General features: G+C 32.4%; 1 protein-coding gene across 1 annotated transcript in view; it reads right to left on the bottom strand.

Annotated features, from left to right (window-relative positions):
• Positions 1-5,900: 5,900 nt before the first annotated feature.
• LOC134693377 (solute carrier family 23 member 1-like) overlaps positions 5,901-20,370 on the bottom strand; it is a 37,656-nt gene continuing 23,186 nt past the window's right edge. The window contains exons 2-11 of the mRNA XM_063554164.1: positions 18,972-19,129; positions 18,406-18,533; positions 17,734-17,810; positions 17,095-17,276; positions 16,195-16,315; positions 14,072-14,228; positions 10,614-10,867; positions 9,145-9,418; positions 8,536-8,631; positions 5,901-6,130 (exon numbers count right to left, since the gene is read on the bottom strand). Of these exons, the coding sequence (XP_063410234.1) occupies positions 5,901-6,130; positions 8,536-8,631; positions 9,145-9,418; positions 10,614-10,867; positions 14,072-14,228; positions 16,195-16,315; positions 17,095-17,276; positions 17,734-17,810; positions 18,406-18,533; positions 18,972-19,129 (1,677 nt within the window). The remainder of the gene's footprint in view (positions 6,131-8,535; positions 8,632-9,144; positions 9,419-10,613; positions 10,868-14,071; positions 14,229-16,194; positions 16,316-17,094; positions 17,277-17,733; positions 17,811-18,405; positions 18,534-18,971; positions 19,130-20,370) is intronic.

The raw sequence follows: 20,370 nt of genomic DNA, 5'->3' as shown, positions 1-20,370 counted from the left end.
TTGTTAAGGGAAGGATGAAAAATCATACAATGCAATGCCAATTTTCTAATGTTGTTATTCAAAATCAGTCATGACCTTTATATAACTTTTAAAAGCGATACATAATAGCTCAAGTATTCATTAAATAGGGACATGAATAAATCTCTTCGTCATCATATGCGGATTCAGTACGCGTATAAGCATTACAAGACACTTCACTTTTCTTATAAGAACAAGTTCGGCACAGGAAATGCAGATTTTGGTCAAAGCAAACTCAGTTTTTGAGTACAAATGCTATCTAGACGTAAATACCGTCATGATTCTGTCAAACTCATCAGACATAGTTTAACTTTTGCAAAAGAAACACAAAAGCAATGTGAGTACAAAGTTTCGATAAACATTCGTGATCCATTTTCCCATACATGTATGCATATGCACGATATATCTGCACCGCCAATCCCAAATATAATTGGGCAAATGCTGCTACAGAAACGATTGATTTTGTAATAGCAATACATTTTCGATTTTTTGTTATCTTTAGGGACATATACAGTTCACAGTGGCGGATCAAGAAATTTTCATAAGTGGGGGCCCACTGACTGACCTAAGAGGGGGCCCGCTCCAGTCGCGCTTCAGTGATTCCCTATATAAGCAACCAAATTTTTCCCCCAAAATTGGGGGGGGGGGCGGGCCACCTGCAACCCCCCCCCCTAAATCCGCCTCTGGTTCAGAAGCGCCTTTGTGTTATTTTTCATCAATTAAGTAACAAATGAACTCTTGAGCATAGACTCCGTGTTAAAAACCGGACCGTGACCTATAATGATGTACTTTTATAAATTGTGACTTGAATGATGTGTTGTATCATTGGCACTCATACCACATCTTCCTATATATATTAAGAAGCTATGCGGGCATCATTTCTATAGAAATACCAACGAGGACATAGCTCATGAGAGCACTGGTGGCAGGATGAAGTAATTGTTCTTCCTTTTATGTATCCTTTATATTTTCAGACACACCTTGGTGTAATTCTGAAAGTCTTTACATAGACTTTTATTTTCCTGCAGCAGATATGGCATCCCCTATATTGAGTTCAGAGCTCAACTCTATATTTCATATCCCTTAGCCCTACCGAGTCTGAATTGTAAGGTGTCACACTATCTAGTTATTTCTGGAGTTTTTGGCAGTTTGGCAGGCATCCGGTGCAATCTTGGGTAAAAGTGATCGGTATATGTATTATGTCCTGCTACATGAGAAAGGCTTTTTCTTATGGAAAAACAAATCACATTTATTTACTAACCATTTTTATTAATGAATGGACAGCAATTTCTAATTCTAATTTTTTAGTAACTGTTTTACTTAACTGCACGGGTGTTGACTTCAATAAGTAATTGGTTATGCATGGATAAGTGATTACTCACATTAATGAGCACAACTTAAAAGACTGTCAACGCGTTTAGAGAACTCAGTTTTGTGTGGTTTTCTTGTGTTTTTAAAAAGTTTTTCTTTTACACAAAAACCCTGTTTTCATATCCAAACGACAAGGAAGAAACTGAGCGCGAGATCGTATAAAAGTGTCAGGTTGTGAAGATGCATGTCGATTAGTTTGATCACATATATGGATTTATGTTGTTTTTTTAATTAAAAGTTCCCAAAGGGTGACTGGGAAAACGAAATATGGTCACTTGGTCTTCTCCCGAACGACAGTAAAACGAAGTTGAACGTCCGTTTGGCTGTGCGGGATGTATCAAGTTCGCAGTCACGTCCAGTCAGAATGGGGACTTTAAATCCGATGCCTTGTGTAAAGGGAGTGCAACGTGCTTTGCACGTTAAAAACCCTTGCAAGAACTCTTTGAGGGGTCCGTAGGTGGCCTGTTGCAATGGCAAGTTCTGTCCCAAACCATTTTTATTTTTCATTTTCCAGTAGCAGTCTAAATTTTCCCGACCATCATCCCGAATGACCGCTATTATGACAAAACCTACCTATTGTTTTTATGGTTAAGTTGTTCTCATCCTTAAGATGCATGAAATATTTGCCACTGGACGTTAAGCAACCAACAATTAATCAATCAATCTAATTTAAAGACGCACCAATTTTGCCATCTTTTGCAAGTCTCATAACATCGCTGATGATTCGCCAAAGGAAAGCAGAATATCAAGAGAAGTTGGTTTTAGCATCACCTTATCACATACCAAATCTCTGCGAAAATTCAATAGTACTTTACCCCCGACCACTTGCATGTATATTAATTGCTCTGAGGTTAAACATTGACATACAATGTATTTTCACACAATATCAACGATAGTCATTTCCGGAAAATACTCTTATCCGCAGGATTCGGTTAACTTTTATAAAAAGTCAAAATTTTATTGACAAAAATATAACTTATTTACAGAAAATTCGCTAACGAACTACTATATATATTCAAATCTCTCAAAAATAAATTAACTTCTCCTATAAAATCTACATAATCACACCGAAACTATCAAATTGATTGTGAAGGAAAAAATAATTGCTGGAGCTGAATGACGGATAGGAAATTTCCGTATTTAAAAATGGTACAAATGATGTTTTTATTTTTGAGTTTTTGACAAAATTGTTCGGAATTTGCCCAACAAAATTTGCATGCGGTATCGCAGTAATATGTTTGTCCTCTCAAATGTCAAATACTGTTTTTGAATCATTTGTTTTCTCGTTTTCAAAGAAAAAAGCGTTAAATTTCTTTCTAAAAAAACAGCCAACTTTAAGTTTGAAAGTTTTACTTGGAGATGGTATTATATTAATGTCTTTTTCATACCGATGATCCTTGATGATATGTGCATGGAAAATATTTACGAAAATAGCGGGAAATTTATCCAAAAAATATATTTTTGAATTTGAATGTAACTACCCAAAACCGTAAATTGAGGGGTACCCCCATTAAAGGGATGAAATACAAAAATGTGACCATAGAAACTTTTTACGACCCGACGGAAATTAAAATATAGATATGATTCTATCATTTGAAACAAATTGCAGCCGTGTGTTATTCCGGACCATTAAACTCGTTAACTAAGCGTCTTTTTCGATGTCAGTTGCAGTACTATATCCTTTACATCTATTTAAGTGTTTGCAGTTCATTCTATAAAAATGTACATATCTGCGAGTTTTTTCCTCGGACAGGGCTAGATAACAAAGTTTTCTTGTACACATTTTTTTGTTGAGAATGAATGTTAACACACTTTGTCATGTACAAATACCTCAAATTAAATCAGATAATTTATAAGTTAAACATTCAACTTTGCAGCTATGACATACAAAGTTTAATACTAGAAATCATACAGAAGCACGCTTGCATGTATATTATAGTAAATATATTATATATAAGTATATCGTGTTAAGGTTACAAATTTAAACATTCATTAGTAACTAGTCAATCATTCAAATATATATATAAAAAAATGATTAAAAACAAAAACCTCACATACTCATTCGCTTGTTAATAATAATTTTTGGTTGTAAAATATAACTTTATTTATTATTTTTTTTAATTTATAACTACTTGTATATGCTTAAGCATTATTAACCAAAAAATATTTAAGACATTGCACACTCAAAAAAAAATGTATTCTGTATACGTATCAACTGACCATTATTTACTGTTGCATACTTGCATTTCTTTCATTAATTCACATTAAAAATATGTATTTCCAACTACTTTTTTTAAGAACAACAATTGCACTTGTTAAAAAAAAGGCCATGTATCTTTAAGGATTTTTTTCAAATAAAAGTTTAGAATGAAAACATGGAATGTATCATTGAGACATAAACCATGTCAAAAAGCAGAAAAACAATCCAAGACAACAAACGGATCTCAACACAGCGAGAAAATTCCGAGTCCGGAGGCAAGCTTCAGCTGGTCATGTTATAACTCTTTTCACGAAAAACAGGGAAAATGTGTGAGTTAATTGTAATTCATAAGATAGACAGAGATCTGTGTATACATTTATTGGAAAATGTCACAAAAAAAACTATAAACAAAATTAAAAATTATAAAGCATATTTTTAAGTCCATTAAAACTAACGATAAAACATAATCGACTATATTACCCCCAACAGAACGAATTAAAAACAAAAATGACCTATTTCTGACATGCCACGAACATTTTCAGCAAAAAATGGTGGATTAAACCTAGTTCCATAGTTAACCTCCCATATGGTTGACAGTTATTAATAATTTCATTATTATGACATCATTTAGTGGTTGACGTTTATCACACTTTTTCTCGGTTATTATTGGTTGACAGTTATTAATAATTTCATTATTATGACATCATTTAGTGGTTGACGTTTATCACACTTTTTCTCGGTTATTATTTTATGCATAAATAAGGCCGTTAGGTTGCAATATTATAGATAATGTATATCTTTAAATTCCACAGTTAAATGTGCTGTCAAGGAGTAATGTTTATCAACATCTTTACAGAAACTATTCATTTGTCGATTTGTTCGACTATTTCATAATGAATAGTGAATATTTGTGTATTCTTGTCTTTAATATTTACCTAAATGCTTGGTCTGTAATCCATTTTGTGCTTCTGTGTTACATATTTGTATGTTTTAGTGATTATGATTATAGCACAATGTTGACTGCTGTATTATTGATATTTAATCTATTATATCTGTTTAATTTGTTTACACGTCTTGGTCAATATAATGAAATTTGATGCGACTGTCATACAAGTGGGAGGTAAAACTAGCTATCAATCCACCATTATCTACATAAGAAAAAACCTGTCCGAAGTCAGGAATATGACAGTTGTTGTCCATTTGTTTGATGTGTTTGTGTATTTGATTTTGTGGAATTCAGTATTTCTGTGATTTAACTATTTAAAATAAAGATATTGATATAAGGAATCAAAAGCTGTAATTGGAAGAACAAATCATTTGATTTGCAGTAAGTTTGTCTAGATTAAGAGTAAAATGTCACGTTTTATTATAGCAGGTATGAAAGTTATGTAAAATAAATATAGAATGGGGATATCTGCAACTATTGGCAATGAGAGAACACAGATCAAATGACGAAGATATTACGAATTATAAGTAACAGATGATGATTTCCACTCGTTGGTGCAGTTAGTCGAATTGCTTTGTCAGGTTTAATGGACCTTTCATTTTTAAATTCATAATGCAAGTTGGTTTTTTTTATAATTGATTTTTCACCAAACGGTTTGAACAATTAGCAATACCCAAACCGCTTAGCAAGCTGAAAGAGTATTTATTATCCACAAAATCGAAATGTATCACAACTCAGACGAGACCACTTTGTTGTAATCCCTATTTTGAATCTGATTCTTATTTTCATTATCTGCTAGTATTAAATATACTACATTTGTACCATTACTAAAGATATAGGAAGGTTTAGTATCAGCTTTGCCTGGGTGGTTTGAAATCATACAAATCTTACAAAAGGCCGTAGTTTCCTGGATCTGAATAGGTGCAAAACTAGTTTTTATGTCATTATGTTCTCTTTTCGGATTGGGAATAAGAATATTATTCGCATGATTTGATTTCTAAATTATATATGCACAAAACATAGATCGTTGTCATACACGTACATGATTTTGTGTAAATCATGATTCAGTTAGAATATGCTATAACTTAGACGATTAGGAAATGACAGATTTTTTTTTTTAATAAAATTTTTTAAATGTTTACCATAGAAGCTATAATAAGCCATTTCTCCTATTCTTTACATGTACCTTCAAGCCTAGTTGGCATCTGTAACACAACTAGTTCTACGGTTTCATAACGGATCTTCAGTGACAGTTTGGTCCTTCAGAGAAGAGACATGACACAGACAAAATTATCAAGTATACTATAGTACATAACACATGCAAAAGTACATATGCTGTGTATAACCAATGAAAAACACGATATATTATGGTTCATATTTATTATTCTTTTTACAACAAGTGCATCTCAAATTTTTTATATCATAGTTTGGAAAAAATGGAATATATTTTGTGAAAGACATGTTGTTTACTCTTGCAGACCAGCTCTGGATTTCGTATATTTCATAACCTTCTTCATAATCTAGTGAGACTGATTTATCGGCAGCACCGGTCGCTGCTTGTCCCCATGCTAATAATCCTCTTTCCTTTCTCGTCCCTGTATGAATTATATATTTAAATATGGAATAAGATAAATGTTTGATACTTTTGATGTAGAGAGGTGATCATCAATGCACAAAAAACAAGATGTTGGTGTAGTGGCAGGGATAAAGGTAATACTTCTTTCTTGGACCAGGTCAGATAGCATATACCAGAAGGTATAATATATATATTTAAGGTGGTACCTAACACTACAGGGAGATAACAACTCTGTAAAATCAGCAGAACGTTTTAATGACGTTGTGTTCATAAGGAAGTATTAAACTTCTCAATGATCAAAATAAGTGTTTGTCAAACTGCTATGTAACCAGTGTATTTTTTCTGAATAAACGGTTGGTTCAAACTTTTTAAATTTTTTATATTATTGTCAAAGGGTCATAGTAAATACTTTGTCAAAATTTTAAGAAAATTAAACGAGCCAAATTAATTTTAGTTCAAGTTTTAGGTACCACCTTAACACAAAATATTTTCCTACGCATGATTGTAACAAGTTTGGTATCAAATGAAGGCTGAACGACTGATGATAATTGTAGTACACATTTTTACCAATCATTTTATATAAAAATTTCAGGGAAACAGTTCTTCCTAATATGTTATTCAAAGTATGTTCATTTTTTACATACACGACACTGTAAAAGAAAAGAGGGACGAAAGACACCAAAGGGACAGTCAAACACGTAAATCTAAAACAAACTGACAACGCCATGGCTAAAAATGAAAAAGACAAACAGAAAAACAATAGTACACATGACACAACATAGAAAACTTAAGAATAAACAACACGAACCCCACCAAAAACTAAGGGTGATCTCAGGTGCTCCGGAAGGGTAAGCAGATCCTGCTCCACATGCGGCACCCGTCGTGTTGCTTATGTGATTACAAATCCGGTAAATAGTCTAATTCGGTAGGTCAAATTCATGAAAGGGAAGGGGATTGTAGTTACGACGTAAGGGACATATCCGATATCATTTGTGAAACGGTTATTCCATAACGGTCAACCAACTCGTGATGGCGTCCGTAAAATTTACGAAGGGATGATTTCAACTTCACCATTTGGAACTCTTGGTTTAATAGCTTCCTTGTGAGCAGTAACCCTCTATCAAGAAAATCATGATAGGAAATGCAAGCACGGGAATATCGTATCAATTGGGAGATATATACCCCGTATGCAGGTGCTGCTGGAATGTTGCTACTTAGAAATGGAAAGTTCACAATTGGAAAGCTGAAATCATCTCTTTTGTCGTAAAGTTTTGTCTTCAACCGACCCTCATTGTCAATTTCTAGATGTAAGTCAAGATATGAAGCCGACTTAACTGTATCTGTAGTATCCTTTATCTCCAATTCGATGGGATAGATGCGATCCACATAGTCACCAAATTTTGAATTGTTTAGTGAAAGAACGTCATCTATATAGCGGAAAGTAGAGTTAAAGGATATTGCTAACTTCTTATCTTTCTTCCTAAGAAGTTCCTGCATGAAGTCAGCCTCATAATAATAAAGAAACAAGTCAGCAAGTAGAGGGGCACAGTTTGTTCCCATTGGGATGCCGACAGTCTGTTGAAAAACACGTCCTCCGAACGTAACAAATATGTTGTCAATCAAGAAATCAAGCATCTTGATAATATCGGTTTCAGAGAATTTTTTGTTTGAATCAGAATGGTTCTTTACAAAGTATGATTTATCCCTCCCTAAGACAAGATACTTGTATCTACGTTGGCCATTCTTTTTTATGAAGCAAAGTAATACCAACTCTTTTAATTTGTCTTTTAGTTTGGAATGTGGAATACTTGTGTAAAGAGTAGAAAAGTCAAATGTTTTAATACTGTTACAAGATGAAAGAGAGTTAGATTGTATGTACTCTAAAAGATCTTTGGAATTTTTAAGTATCCACATCTGATTCACGCCACCTCTAGAATAGAATGTACGGTTTTCTTTGTAATCGATTTTTTTCACTTTAGTTGTACTTGGACAATAATTATGTGCATGCTTGAAATTTTGGAATTTACCATAGAAAGCAACAGGCCATCAATTAATGGTCTACTTCCTTTGTGTTTAGATTATTAGTTTTTTGGTAGCATTTTTCACTATTCTATATTTTTTTGGCCATGCTAATTATTCTCTTTTCTCTAATATTGCACACTTATCTCCTCTTTTCTGGTCACACCTTCTTAACCCCTTATAAAAAGCAGACTAGATTTGACCAATAAAAAAAATATCAAGTTGATAATAAAAGTTGCTGCTACTGGAATTAATGATATTCTTTCACATCAAAATAACCAAAATAAACTGGAATTAATAACTGTGTAAAAATTATAAAAAAAGAAGTAATGATACTGAAAAATTGACGGATGTCTTTTTTTAATGAATACATGGCCTGTTTGTCGATCTAGTAAATACATTTACCTGGTACAGTATTATCCAGAAAACATGCTGAAACCCCTCCAACAAGTGATGGGTTCGATAAAACGACACGTATAAAGCTGTCAAAACCAGGTGAACCTAAAAGAAAAATAAGTCTTCATATAAAATTACTGTTTGTGTATGATATATATTGAGCTTAGTTTTTGGTTCTTTATTGCAAAACTTTTAAGAACTTTGGTCCTCAATGCTCTTCAACTTCGTACTTTATTTGGCCTTTTTAACTTTTTTTGGATTCGAGCGTCACTGATGAGTCTTTTGTAGACGCAACGCACGGCTGGCGTATATACTAAATATAGTCCTGGTAACTATGATGAGTTTATTTATAGATTTAGTTATCCTTATTGGCGTCCTATCGATACAAATTCAATAAAAGTCAGTTATGAACAAAATTTTAAACAATAATTTAACATTGTTAAAGTGTAACCTGCCCAATCCGACACCCGAGTATTCCAACATCCTACTTAATCAGACATTGTTTATGATCCCCCTGTTTATCGGGTTAGGCAACTTACAAAGTTCTTCTTGATTGAATTACTGTTTACTAATTATTTATCAAAGAAGTTGATTGTTTTGATGAGTGTATTCTTTTACCTGTATCAATGGCATCCGCATTGCCTTTTGCCCAAAACGGTAACATTAATCCCAAAAGTGTAGAAATTCCTATGATTGCCAGATTTCTTGTTGAGTGTATGTCAATGTATTGGAGATTAGACATCACAAGCCCAATAAACATTCCAAAACCTATAATTTGAACACCTCCTAGGACCGGATACGGAATGGTTATGAAGACAGCTGCCAGTTTTCCGATGATTGCAAAAAGGATAAGTATACAAGGAAACAATCCAAACACAAGTCTACTTGCAACCTGATAAAGTAAAAAAAATATAAAAATAAGGTCAGTAATGTTTATCTAGAACAGACTATATAGTTACAATTTTTTTCTGAAATATAAATGATTAACGCTATTTTGTGCATTTTTCCTTTGATCTTTTTTGTGTAGTTTTTCATATCATGCGACTCGCTTGAGATAGAAAAATATCACTAGAAACTAAGGAGGCACGTAACTTGATATCTGCGATTGCGTCTTATTCATTTTGTCCATGATTTTTGGATAAATGATAACAATGTTTCCAATGCATTTTCAACAAAATGTAATGATAATGAGGGTGTTAAAAGAATGCAAAATAAAGGACATTAAAGTCTAATAACTATCGTTGATATCTACCTTAAAGTGTTCTCAGGCGAAAGGAGGTTTACGAAGAGTTAAAATTGGCACTAACTTGATGTTTTGTTTTTAAATCGGGCCAAAAATTTACAAATTTTACATAGAAACATTTGCAAATATCACTGCTAACACAAATTAACTTCATTTTGGTAAATTCCATTAAAAATGACGAAGTATTGACTCCTTAAGTATGCACTAATCATGAATTAACATCAGTTTTGGTAAAATTATCAATAATTTTAAACAGTTTATTTCGTAATTAACTATGACCGCCATCCACGTTATAGAACGTGTTTATGTCTAGGGATTCAATATTATCATCTGCAACGTTTGATTACAGAAGATTTTGGATGCAAAGTTGCGGTAAAGGATTTCCTCAAGCTTTTAGGTCCGAAAAATGCACAAAATTATCGTATTTTGACAATATTATCAAAATATGCTGACTCTAGACAAAAGAAAGTACCCTTATGTAAAGATTTATTTCAAAAAGAGATGTAAGGTTTTTGTAATAGATCCATTTAAGAACCAACTTATAAGAACTTCAAAATTGTATGATAAAGATGTTATTCAAGACCACATTTAGCCTTAAGTTAACACTCTCCTTTCGTTATTTGAGCATATACAGAAAAGAAGAAATTTAAAAACTTAATCCTTCTGATAATTCATAATTTTCATTGAAAAAATAAAGATAGTCCTCATAAATAATAGAAATGCAGCTTATTGGCTATATCATAGTCAACTATTCCACATATCTAAGAACACACTTTGCATAATTAAAACACTATTTATGATGATTCAAAAAGGTAATTTTGAATGTTGGTATTAACCGGATTACCTTTGTGATTCCAATAGATCCTATATGACCACCATATGTAGATGTGGCATGTCCGGCACCAAAGAAACCGGAAATCATACTCAGGCAACCCTCAAACATTAAACCTCTGTTTATTGCATGGATCGGTGGAGGCGGGACTCGAGCCATTTTGGCGCATGCATGGTAATCAGCAATTGAATCCGTTATCGAGTATAAAGTTGCAGTAAAAAATGCCATGAATATACCACCTGAGAAATCCATTGGTCCAAACTGGCCTGGGGAAAAAAAGATGGCGTTTAATGAATGGAAACATGCACACATATTGTTATAACAACAATCCTTAATGAAAGTAAAATCATTAAATAATAACTCGATTTAAGCAGCCAGTATGATCTAATTTTGTCAAAATAAACTAAGAATTATCGATGATGATTTATTCACTTTCAAGTGAATAAGTCTACCTCATTTAATCCGTATTCATGTAAACTTCAATGAAACCCCTTAGCTAGAAATGGATAACACATGATTGATGCGATTTCGATTGTTAAAAGAATTTAATGTCAACATTAAAAATGAAACAAAGGAAAATCGTTTGATTCGATCCACAACAAAAATCTGTCTTAAACAGGTAAAATCGAAAATCAACTTATTTTAACCTAAAACATGAAATCAAAAAGACTCGATAAACCCATTTGGACGAGGACCATATCTATTAATTCAAGATAATGTTTATATCGTGTTATGTGACCGTCGGTAGTGTTTTGGGTCACCTCGATAGTTAATAAGATGGCGTCTAGACTAAAGTACACAAGAAGTTCTGAAATGTATTATCTAGTATAGGCACTGTTTCCTGTTTATTTTAAGACTTATTATAAGTTGGAAATGTATTTAAGTATGTTATGAATTAAATATGAGAATTTGAGTCAAATCGGTGAATATGATTTTGACAGCTAGTACGGGGCACCGAATGGGACTCTTGTGGTTTTGTACTCAAAATTCAATTTTGTACGGACAAAAGTGACTTTTGTTCAACAAAAATGAGTTCAGTTTAACAAAATTTGTATCATACTACAAATTTGAAATTTTGTCATACAAAATTATCTATCAGCGGACAAAAGTCACTTTTGTCATGACAAAATTCATTTTTGTTACACAGACTTGACTTTTGTTACCTAATTTAAAAATTGAGCGACAAAAGTCAATTTTGTATTTAAATTAGTTTAGTTTGGTTTCTGTGAACTAATTTGCATACAAAATCGACTTTTGTTACACAAAATTGACTTTTGTTACACAAAAATTACTTTTGTTACACAAAAATTACTTTTGTTACACAAAATGGACTTTTGTTACACAAAATTGACTTTTGTTACATAAAATTGAAATTGACTTTTGTTACACAAAATTGACTTTTGTGAGACAAAATTGACAAAATTGACTTTCGTCTCAACAAATTAACAAAATTGAATTTTGTCTCAACAAAATTGAATTTTGTCTCAACAAATTGAATTTTGTCTCAACAAAATTGACAAAATTGAATTTTGTCTCAACAAAATTGACAAAATTGCATTTTGTCTCAACAAAATTAACAAAATTGAATTTTGTCTCAACAAAATTAACAAAATTGAATTTTGTCTCAACAAAATTGATTTTTGTCTCACGAAAGTCAATTTTGTCTCACGAAAGTCAATTTTGTCTCATAAAAGTCAATTTTGTTGTTACAAAATTGAATTTTGTCATCACAAAATTGACTTTTGTCTCAACAAAATTGACAAAATTGACTTTTGTCTCAACAAAATTAACAAAATTGACTTTTGTCTCAACAAAATTTACAAAATTGACTTTTGTCTCAACAAAATTAACAAAATTGACTTTTGTCTCAACAAAAATGACAAAATTGAATTTTGACTCAACAAAATTGATTTTTGTCTCACGAAAGTCAATTTTGTCTCACGAAAGTCAATTTTGTCTCATAAAAGTCAATTTTGTTGTAACAAAATTGAATTTTGTCGTCACAAAATTGACTTTTGTCTCAACAAAATTGACAAAATTGACTTTTGTCTCAACAAAATTAACAACATTGACTTTTGTCTCAACAAAATTTACAAAATTGACTTTTGTCTCAACAAAATTAACAAAATTGACTTTTGTCTCAACAAAAATGACAAAATTGAATTTTGTCTCAACAAAAATGACAAAATTGAATTTTGTCTCAACAAAACTGACAAAATTGAATTTTGTCTCACAAAAGTCAATTTTGTCTCACAAAAGTCAATTTAGTCTCACAAAAGTCAATTTAGTCTCACAAAAGTTAATTTTGTTTCACAAAAGTCAATTTTGTCTCATAAAATTGAATCTTACAGTACACAATTGACTTTTGTTATTTAATTTCCATATCAGGTAACAAAAGTCAATTTTGTATGCAAATATGTTTATATTTGCATACCTTTAAGACAAAATTGACTTTTGTCATGACAAATATGAATTTTGTCTACAAAAATGAATTTTGTCATCACAAAATTGAAGTTCTCACAAAACAAGTCTGTAGCACATAGTTTTGTAAGACAAATATGATTTTGTTATGCCAGAATTGAATTTTGTACAAAACCACAAGAGTCCCATTCGGCGCCCCGTAGCTAGTGTTCTTATAATGGCTATATATGTGAATCATACTGAGAACGTTTGGTATTGTAGTAAAAGAGGAAATTAGAAAGTCATTGCAGTTAAATAATATGCAGGGACGAATGCAAATCTAAGGTCGCTGATCAAATACAATTTAGTGACCAGTAGTGAGCACTTCGGTGTTGACATGAATATCAATTATGTGGTCATTTTTATAAATTTCCTGTTTACAGGACTTTGGATTTTTCGAAAAACTAAGGATTTTCTTATCCCAGACATGGATTACCCTAGCCGAATTTGGCACAACTTTTTGGAATTTTGTATTTAAAAGAAAATATATTGTGAATTGCATAATTACGACTGGATGTGTGATTCTGGTGAAGGAATATATGATGACATGCTTGTTAAAAGTAAAAAAAAACCCTTTAGTATAATACAAGATAATTGTAAATCCTCCAGGGAAATACAACAAACCTCGGTCAAATCTTTTTTTTTTAAATATCTAAATGATTGAACCAAAAGTGTCTTTCTCAATCTTCAAATTTATATTCGGCAGACATTGTTTACCTGTACAAAGTACATGCTTTAAACTAATTTTAATTGGACTGTGTTATTTCAATATTGAGGTTTCTTTTTATTATTTATAAATAAAAACTTGCAATTAGTTGTACGACGCCACGTACGAATCCACGACGCAACGTGCGACGCCATGTATTTATTATATTACGTGACTTACGACCTGTGCAATGTCCAGTTCTAAATTGCTCATTAACATATTAATATAAATCGGTTCTCTTATACGAAAATTCCCAAATTTATCCAAAAAGAGAAAATCTTCTTGCGTGCTGCATACCAAATACCTGGATATGGCAAGTAAAACCAAGGTGTAGATGTAATAACGTGTGATCTTGAATCTGTTCTTGCCAAATACTGCGCATTCTCTTTGTCATCAGGAAGTACATTCGTCACAGTGAAAATTGCAGAAAGGGTCCATCCAATCACGATGGAGATCAAAATCTAAAAAATATAATGGGATATTACATGTTTATAGTTTTTATCATAAGATTACAATATTCGTTTAGAGTTTAAAATTTGGCTCTATAACATGATAAATTTTCCCACCTTAAGTAACGTTATTTTACATATTTCTTGAAAACTTTAATTCATTTTTCTGAATATATTAAAAGAGGGACGAAAGATACCAAAGGGACATTCAAACTCATAACTCTAAAACAAACTGAAAACGCCATGGATAAAAATGAAAAAGACAAACAGAAAAAACAATAGTACACATGACACAACATAGAACACTAAAGAATAAACAACACGAACCCCATTAATATACATTTGAAAATCAAATAATGCATATCTTCACGAGACCGCAACGACAAGATGTATCAGAAATACTTTTATTAAAATGGATCTTTCAGAAATCAGACATAATATTATTGTCATTACATCAGGTAAAAGTGCTTTAATTTGTTTGCAAATGTCAAACACTGCCTCATTTCAAATTTGTTCCCCCGGCTTTAATCTATGTATTGAAATGAGCAATAGAGATAAGAAGATATTTTCCTATAGATGTCTATATACGAATAAAATTGAGAATAGAAATGAAAAATGTGTCAAAGAGATAACAACCCCACCAAAGAGCTGACAACAGCAGAAGGCCATTAATTAAAATCCCGCACCGAAGGCGTGCTCCCGCTGGCCCCTAAACAAATATGTATACTAGTTTTTCTTTCCTATATTACATAAGAGCGTTGTTCATACACCACATCATTTGAGAAACATGTCCTATATTTTATCAAATATGTAAATTTAAGAAGTTGTGGTATAACAGTCAATGAGAGATAAAACGACGCAGAAGTAAACAGTTACAGGTCTTCAACAATGAACAAAACAAATTTTGCACAGTAAGCTATAAAAGGTTTCGAAAAGAAATTGTTAATCACTTTTAACTAGAAAACTATAATGGCCTGATTTATTTACACTAATAGCTATAGAGTAAACAAATTTTTCAAGAGCACACAAATAACAAATATACTAGCAACAGAAACAAAACCAGTATCCTTCCAATTTTATTTTGGTTGCAAGTTACAAAACATGACAGGTACATTTTTGTACTTCCATGTGCACCATGAACTTCTTACTCCCCCGGTTCACTTGTGAATTTCCTTTGTGCTTTATAAAACGTTGGGGTTTTTATTAACCAAGAAATTGTCGGGTTTTTTTTATCTTTTGTTTGTTACCTCTTTTTGCATCCCTTTCTTCCTTTTCGTCTTGTCGTTATGACGTGTGTGTTGAATAAGAGACACCATAAAAAAGATGACAACTAAAGACTGACAAACACGAAACCCACCAACAGTTAAAGTCATATGAAAAGAGTGACTGGTATGTTATCCAGTTCTTGAATCATGTCATAAACTTAGTCTTCTGTGCACGACTTTATAATTTTTTACGCATTTATATCGTATAATCGTTAAAATAAATATTCTCTCGGTCCGGTATGATATGAAAATATGGCAGCTTATTAGTTGTCGTGTTTTGAAATTGTTGTTTACCAATTGTCACCTTATACTAAACTATCAACAAAGAAACATGGATATTGAGTACGTGTATAACATGTGCAATAAGATAGTAGTTTATTTCAATGACAGATGACATATTGCGATGTCCAAATTTTTACAAGACAGGTCATGCTGAATTCACTGCATACGTAAAACATATCGGCGAATTGTTAACTGGAAGCAAACAATTAAAAAAGTTCATTTCTTCTAAATTTGGAATAATTATAGAATTTTCTTGTGAAAAAGTATATGTACATAAGTTTTATTATGACTTTAAGAATAAACTGTTCCCGTAGAATAATAAGACTAAGTAATATGCATCATTTTTTTTAATTTGAAGCTTCATATATGACTTAAAGAATAAGCTGTTCCAGTAGAGAAATACGACTAGGTAATAATCGTAATAAACTTACAGACAATACTTGTTGCAAGGGGTATCGTACAATGTGCCATTTCCTTGTTGGTGTCCAGACTGGTACTGGCATTCTTTTACCGTCTAGGTATAAGGACAGAATCAGAGATGTACATCCAGTTCTGAATTTAGTAAAAAAAAAAAAAAAGTTATTGAATGATGTTTTAGAAACGTGTTATATAGCATGTTAACTCTGGCTTTAAAACATTCGGAATGAAGCATTCCAGATGAAGGCCGTACTTTAACCTATAATGGTTTACTTTTTAAATTGTTACTTTGATGGAGAGTTGTCTCATTGGCACTCACACCACATCTTCCTATATCTAAATCCAGAAAACTCGTCGGAAGTATGCAATTGATAACATGCCGTTTTCATTTTTTATTATCTATGTATAACGAACGTTTTCAAACGGTATGACGTCTTTTATTAGTGGTGATCAATACAGGGGTCTCTATGACTTTTATCGACTTTCAAGTGGAGCACCTGAAATCACTCCCAGTGTTTGATAGGGTTTGTATTGCTTAGTCTTCGGTGTTGACATGAATATCAATAATGTGGTCATTTTTATAAATTTCCTGTATACAAAACTTTGAACTTTTTGAAAAACTAAGGATTTTCTTATCCCAGGCATAGATTACCTTAGCCGTATTTGGCACAACTTTTTGGAATTTTTGATCCTCAATGCTCTTCAACTTTGTATTTGTTTTCTATGGTGTTTCATGTGTACTATTATTTGTCGTTTTCATTTTTAGCCATGGCGTTGTCAGTTTATTTTAGATCTATGAGTTTGGTATTTTTCGTCCCTCTTTTGTGCGATATTTAAAGCCATGGCAACCTCTCGTTTTACATCAGACGCGTTCAGAAACAATTTACATTAGATTTATTCAGATGTAGACTTACACAGCAGCTATTCCCCAGTGCACCTGACAAAACTTCGTTGTGACTTTAAATGCATTAAGACCAATAAGTAATACTGTTGGAATAACTGTTATTGGTCCTACAAATTTCATTACCATGCCAACCAAACCAAGCATCCCTGTTAGCATATGTATAAACCCAGCCAATGCTAAACATCCCATTGTCTATAAATAGAAATAAAAAAAAAGTTAATGGTTCACAAAAATTGCGCGAATAAAATTATTACGTGTGAACAGGTTTTGTAGATAGATAGTTTTTTTTTCTAAACATGACCCGAAAAAATATAAATAGAGAAATAAGCCATATTGAATGAGATTTGTGGCGGTAATATAAGGTTAATACTAAGCATGCATTTAAAGTATTGAAAATGTGAATAATATTCGTGGGAAAATGGCGAACATTTTAGATAATATCTATTAGGAGGAATACGTAATAAGCCATCAGTATCACAACAAATGTGTTAATAAATATATTCACAATATTATAATACACAAGGTGAATCAACTTTGATAATTTTATGCGAAAAATAATATAAATATTTCTGAAGGGTCAACAAAATACAAAAATCTACAACTTGACAATCAGATAACTCGTATTTTATAAGGTTTGATAATTACTTACCACCCGTATTCTTGGAAGAATAACGGTCTCTCTGTAATTCATCGTTGATTCTGTTCCGTTCAAATTGGTCAGATTACCTAAATAAGAAACAAAGTGGACTTTGTGCATTTACAAATTTATCTATTATAAAAAAATCAATTTGTTTGGTTTTTTTTGTTTTTTTTCATTTTCCCCACTGATTTCGACTATTAAACCTGACAAAAAGACCGAAGATATTTATAGTTTAGTACACCAGACGTGTATTTCGTCACATAAGACTCACCAGTGACGCTTCATCAACAGCTGGAGAGTCAAATTAATACAAAATTATGCAGCTTGCAAATAAAAAATTCCACATGTTTAGCCGTCGTTTATGCGTAACGTTAGCACTACTTTAAATTTGAACGACATCGTACCGAAATGATAATTTTTCAATCTTTGCTAATATAAGACGTCGCCTTTTATCGAAAAAGGGCGTCCTAGTAAAGATTCTCATTGAATTTTTTTTTATAAAGTTCACATACGGCATTTACGTGTTGAGATGCTTTCCCATTAATAGTAATTGGTTTTCATATATATCCATTCTGCGTTGATTTATACTTATAATTAAGATATATGGCATGATTGCAAATGAGACCACTTCCATGAAAATGTTTGGCTAAACTTTTGGCTTAGTTTTTATATTCTAAATACCTGGAAACGTCATATTTAACCCTGAGCTTATTTTTGTGTGCATCTCCGGACATGACCATTCTGGTAATTCTTTTAAGGCTAGTAAAGGAATAATGTAGGCAGTTGTTGGACCTTGATAAACGGGTAACCTGAAAAAAGTAGGCATAGTGTTTGTTATGTTTTTATGCAATCTTTTAATTCGTATGGTCATTTTATATTTCAATATCTTTTTTTTATTCATAGTAAGTGGTCAGTTGTACATTTTTGGCAACAAGCGTACACAAGTTATTTAAACAAATACTTTGAATAAGATATGTATGTTTTGTAATTTCTCGCGTCAAAAAGAATCTATGTGAAGATGTGTCATGACTACAGTGGTATGTTTACAACAACAATTTTGTTTACCTCTGTAATGCTCGGTATCACTGTAACAAAGCGTTCAACTTGATTATTGTTTTTCGCTTCAAATTTGAAGGTTTTAAATCATGTAATATATAATCTATTTTATCAATTCACATGCTAATACATTAAAATGATATAAATATGTCATTAACATAGGAAAAAGGAAACTTTAAATAAATAATTACCTTATGCCCACAGTAACTTGAACAAGGGTGGTCAATCCTGACATAAGTAGAGTTGTGGACAGCAGCATGGCTTTAAAATTATAGTCATCTTCGGCACAAACAAAGTCTGCTACTAAAATGGCCATCGATAAACACCATGGTAGGGCCAGCAACACATTCTGTAAAAAAAAATATAAAATGGCCATCGATAAACACCATGATAGTGCCAGCAACACATTCTGTTAAAGACAATATAAAATGGCCATCGATAAACACCATGTTAGGGCCAGCAACATATTCTGTTAAAGACAATATAAAATGGCCATCGATAAACACCGTGGAAGTGCCAGAAACACATTCTGTTAAAGACAATATAAAATGGACATCGATAAACACCATGGTAGGGCCAGCAACACATTCTTTTAAAGACAATACAAAATGACCATCGATAAACACCATGGTAGTGCCAGCAACACATTCTGTTAAAGATAATATAAAATGGTCATCGATAAACACCACGGTAGTGTCAGCAACACATTCTGTTAAAGACAATATAAAATGGCCATCGATGAACACCACGGTAGTGCCAGCAACACATTCTGTTAAAGACAATATAAAATGACCATCGATAAACACAATGATAGTGCCAGCAACACATTCTGTTAAGGACAATATAAAATGACCATCGATAAACACAATGATAGTGCCAGCAATACATTCTGTTAAGGACAATATAAAATAGCCATCTATAAACACCATGGTAGGGCCAGCAACACATTCTGTTAAAGACAATAAAAAATGGCCATCGATAAACACCATGGTAGGGCCAGCAACACATTCTGTTAAAGACAATAAAAAATGGCCATCGATAAACACCATGGTAGGGCCAGCAACACATTCTGTTAAAGACAATAAAAAATGAACATCGATAAACACCATGGTAGTGCCAGCAATACATTCTGTTAAAGACAATATAAAATGTCCATCTATAAACACCATGGTAGTGCCAGCAATACATTCTGTTAAATACAATATAAAATGACCATCGATAAACACCATGGTAGTGCCAGCAATACATTCTGTTAAAGACAATATAAAATGGCATTCGATAACCACCATGGTAGTGCCAGCAACACATTCTGTTAAAGACAATATAAAATGGCCATCGATAAACACCATGGTAGTGCCAGCAATACATTCTGTTAAAGACAATATAAAATGGCCATCGATAAACACCATGGTAGTGCCAGCAATACATTCTGTTAAAGACAATATAAAATGGCCATCGATAAACACCATGGTAGTGCCAGCAATACATTCTGTTAAAGACAATATAAAATGGCCATCGATAAACACCATGGTAGTGCCAGCAATACATTCTGTTAAAGACAATATAAACTGACCATCGATAAACACCATG

The sequence above is a fragment of the Mytilus trossulus genome, chromosome 12 (genome assembly GCF_036588685.1).
Source record: "Mytilus trossulus isolate FHL-02 chromosome 12, PNRI_Mtr1.1.1.hap1, whole genome shotgun sequence".
Lineage (NCBI taxonomy): Eukaryota > Metazoa > Mollusca > Bivalvia > Mytilida > Mytilidae > Mytilus > Mytilus trossulus.
The sequence above is the reverse complement of the archived record's forward strand: the minus strand, read 5'-3'. Positions and strand labels throughout refer to the sequence as shown.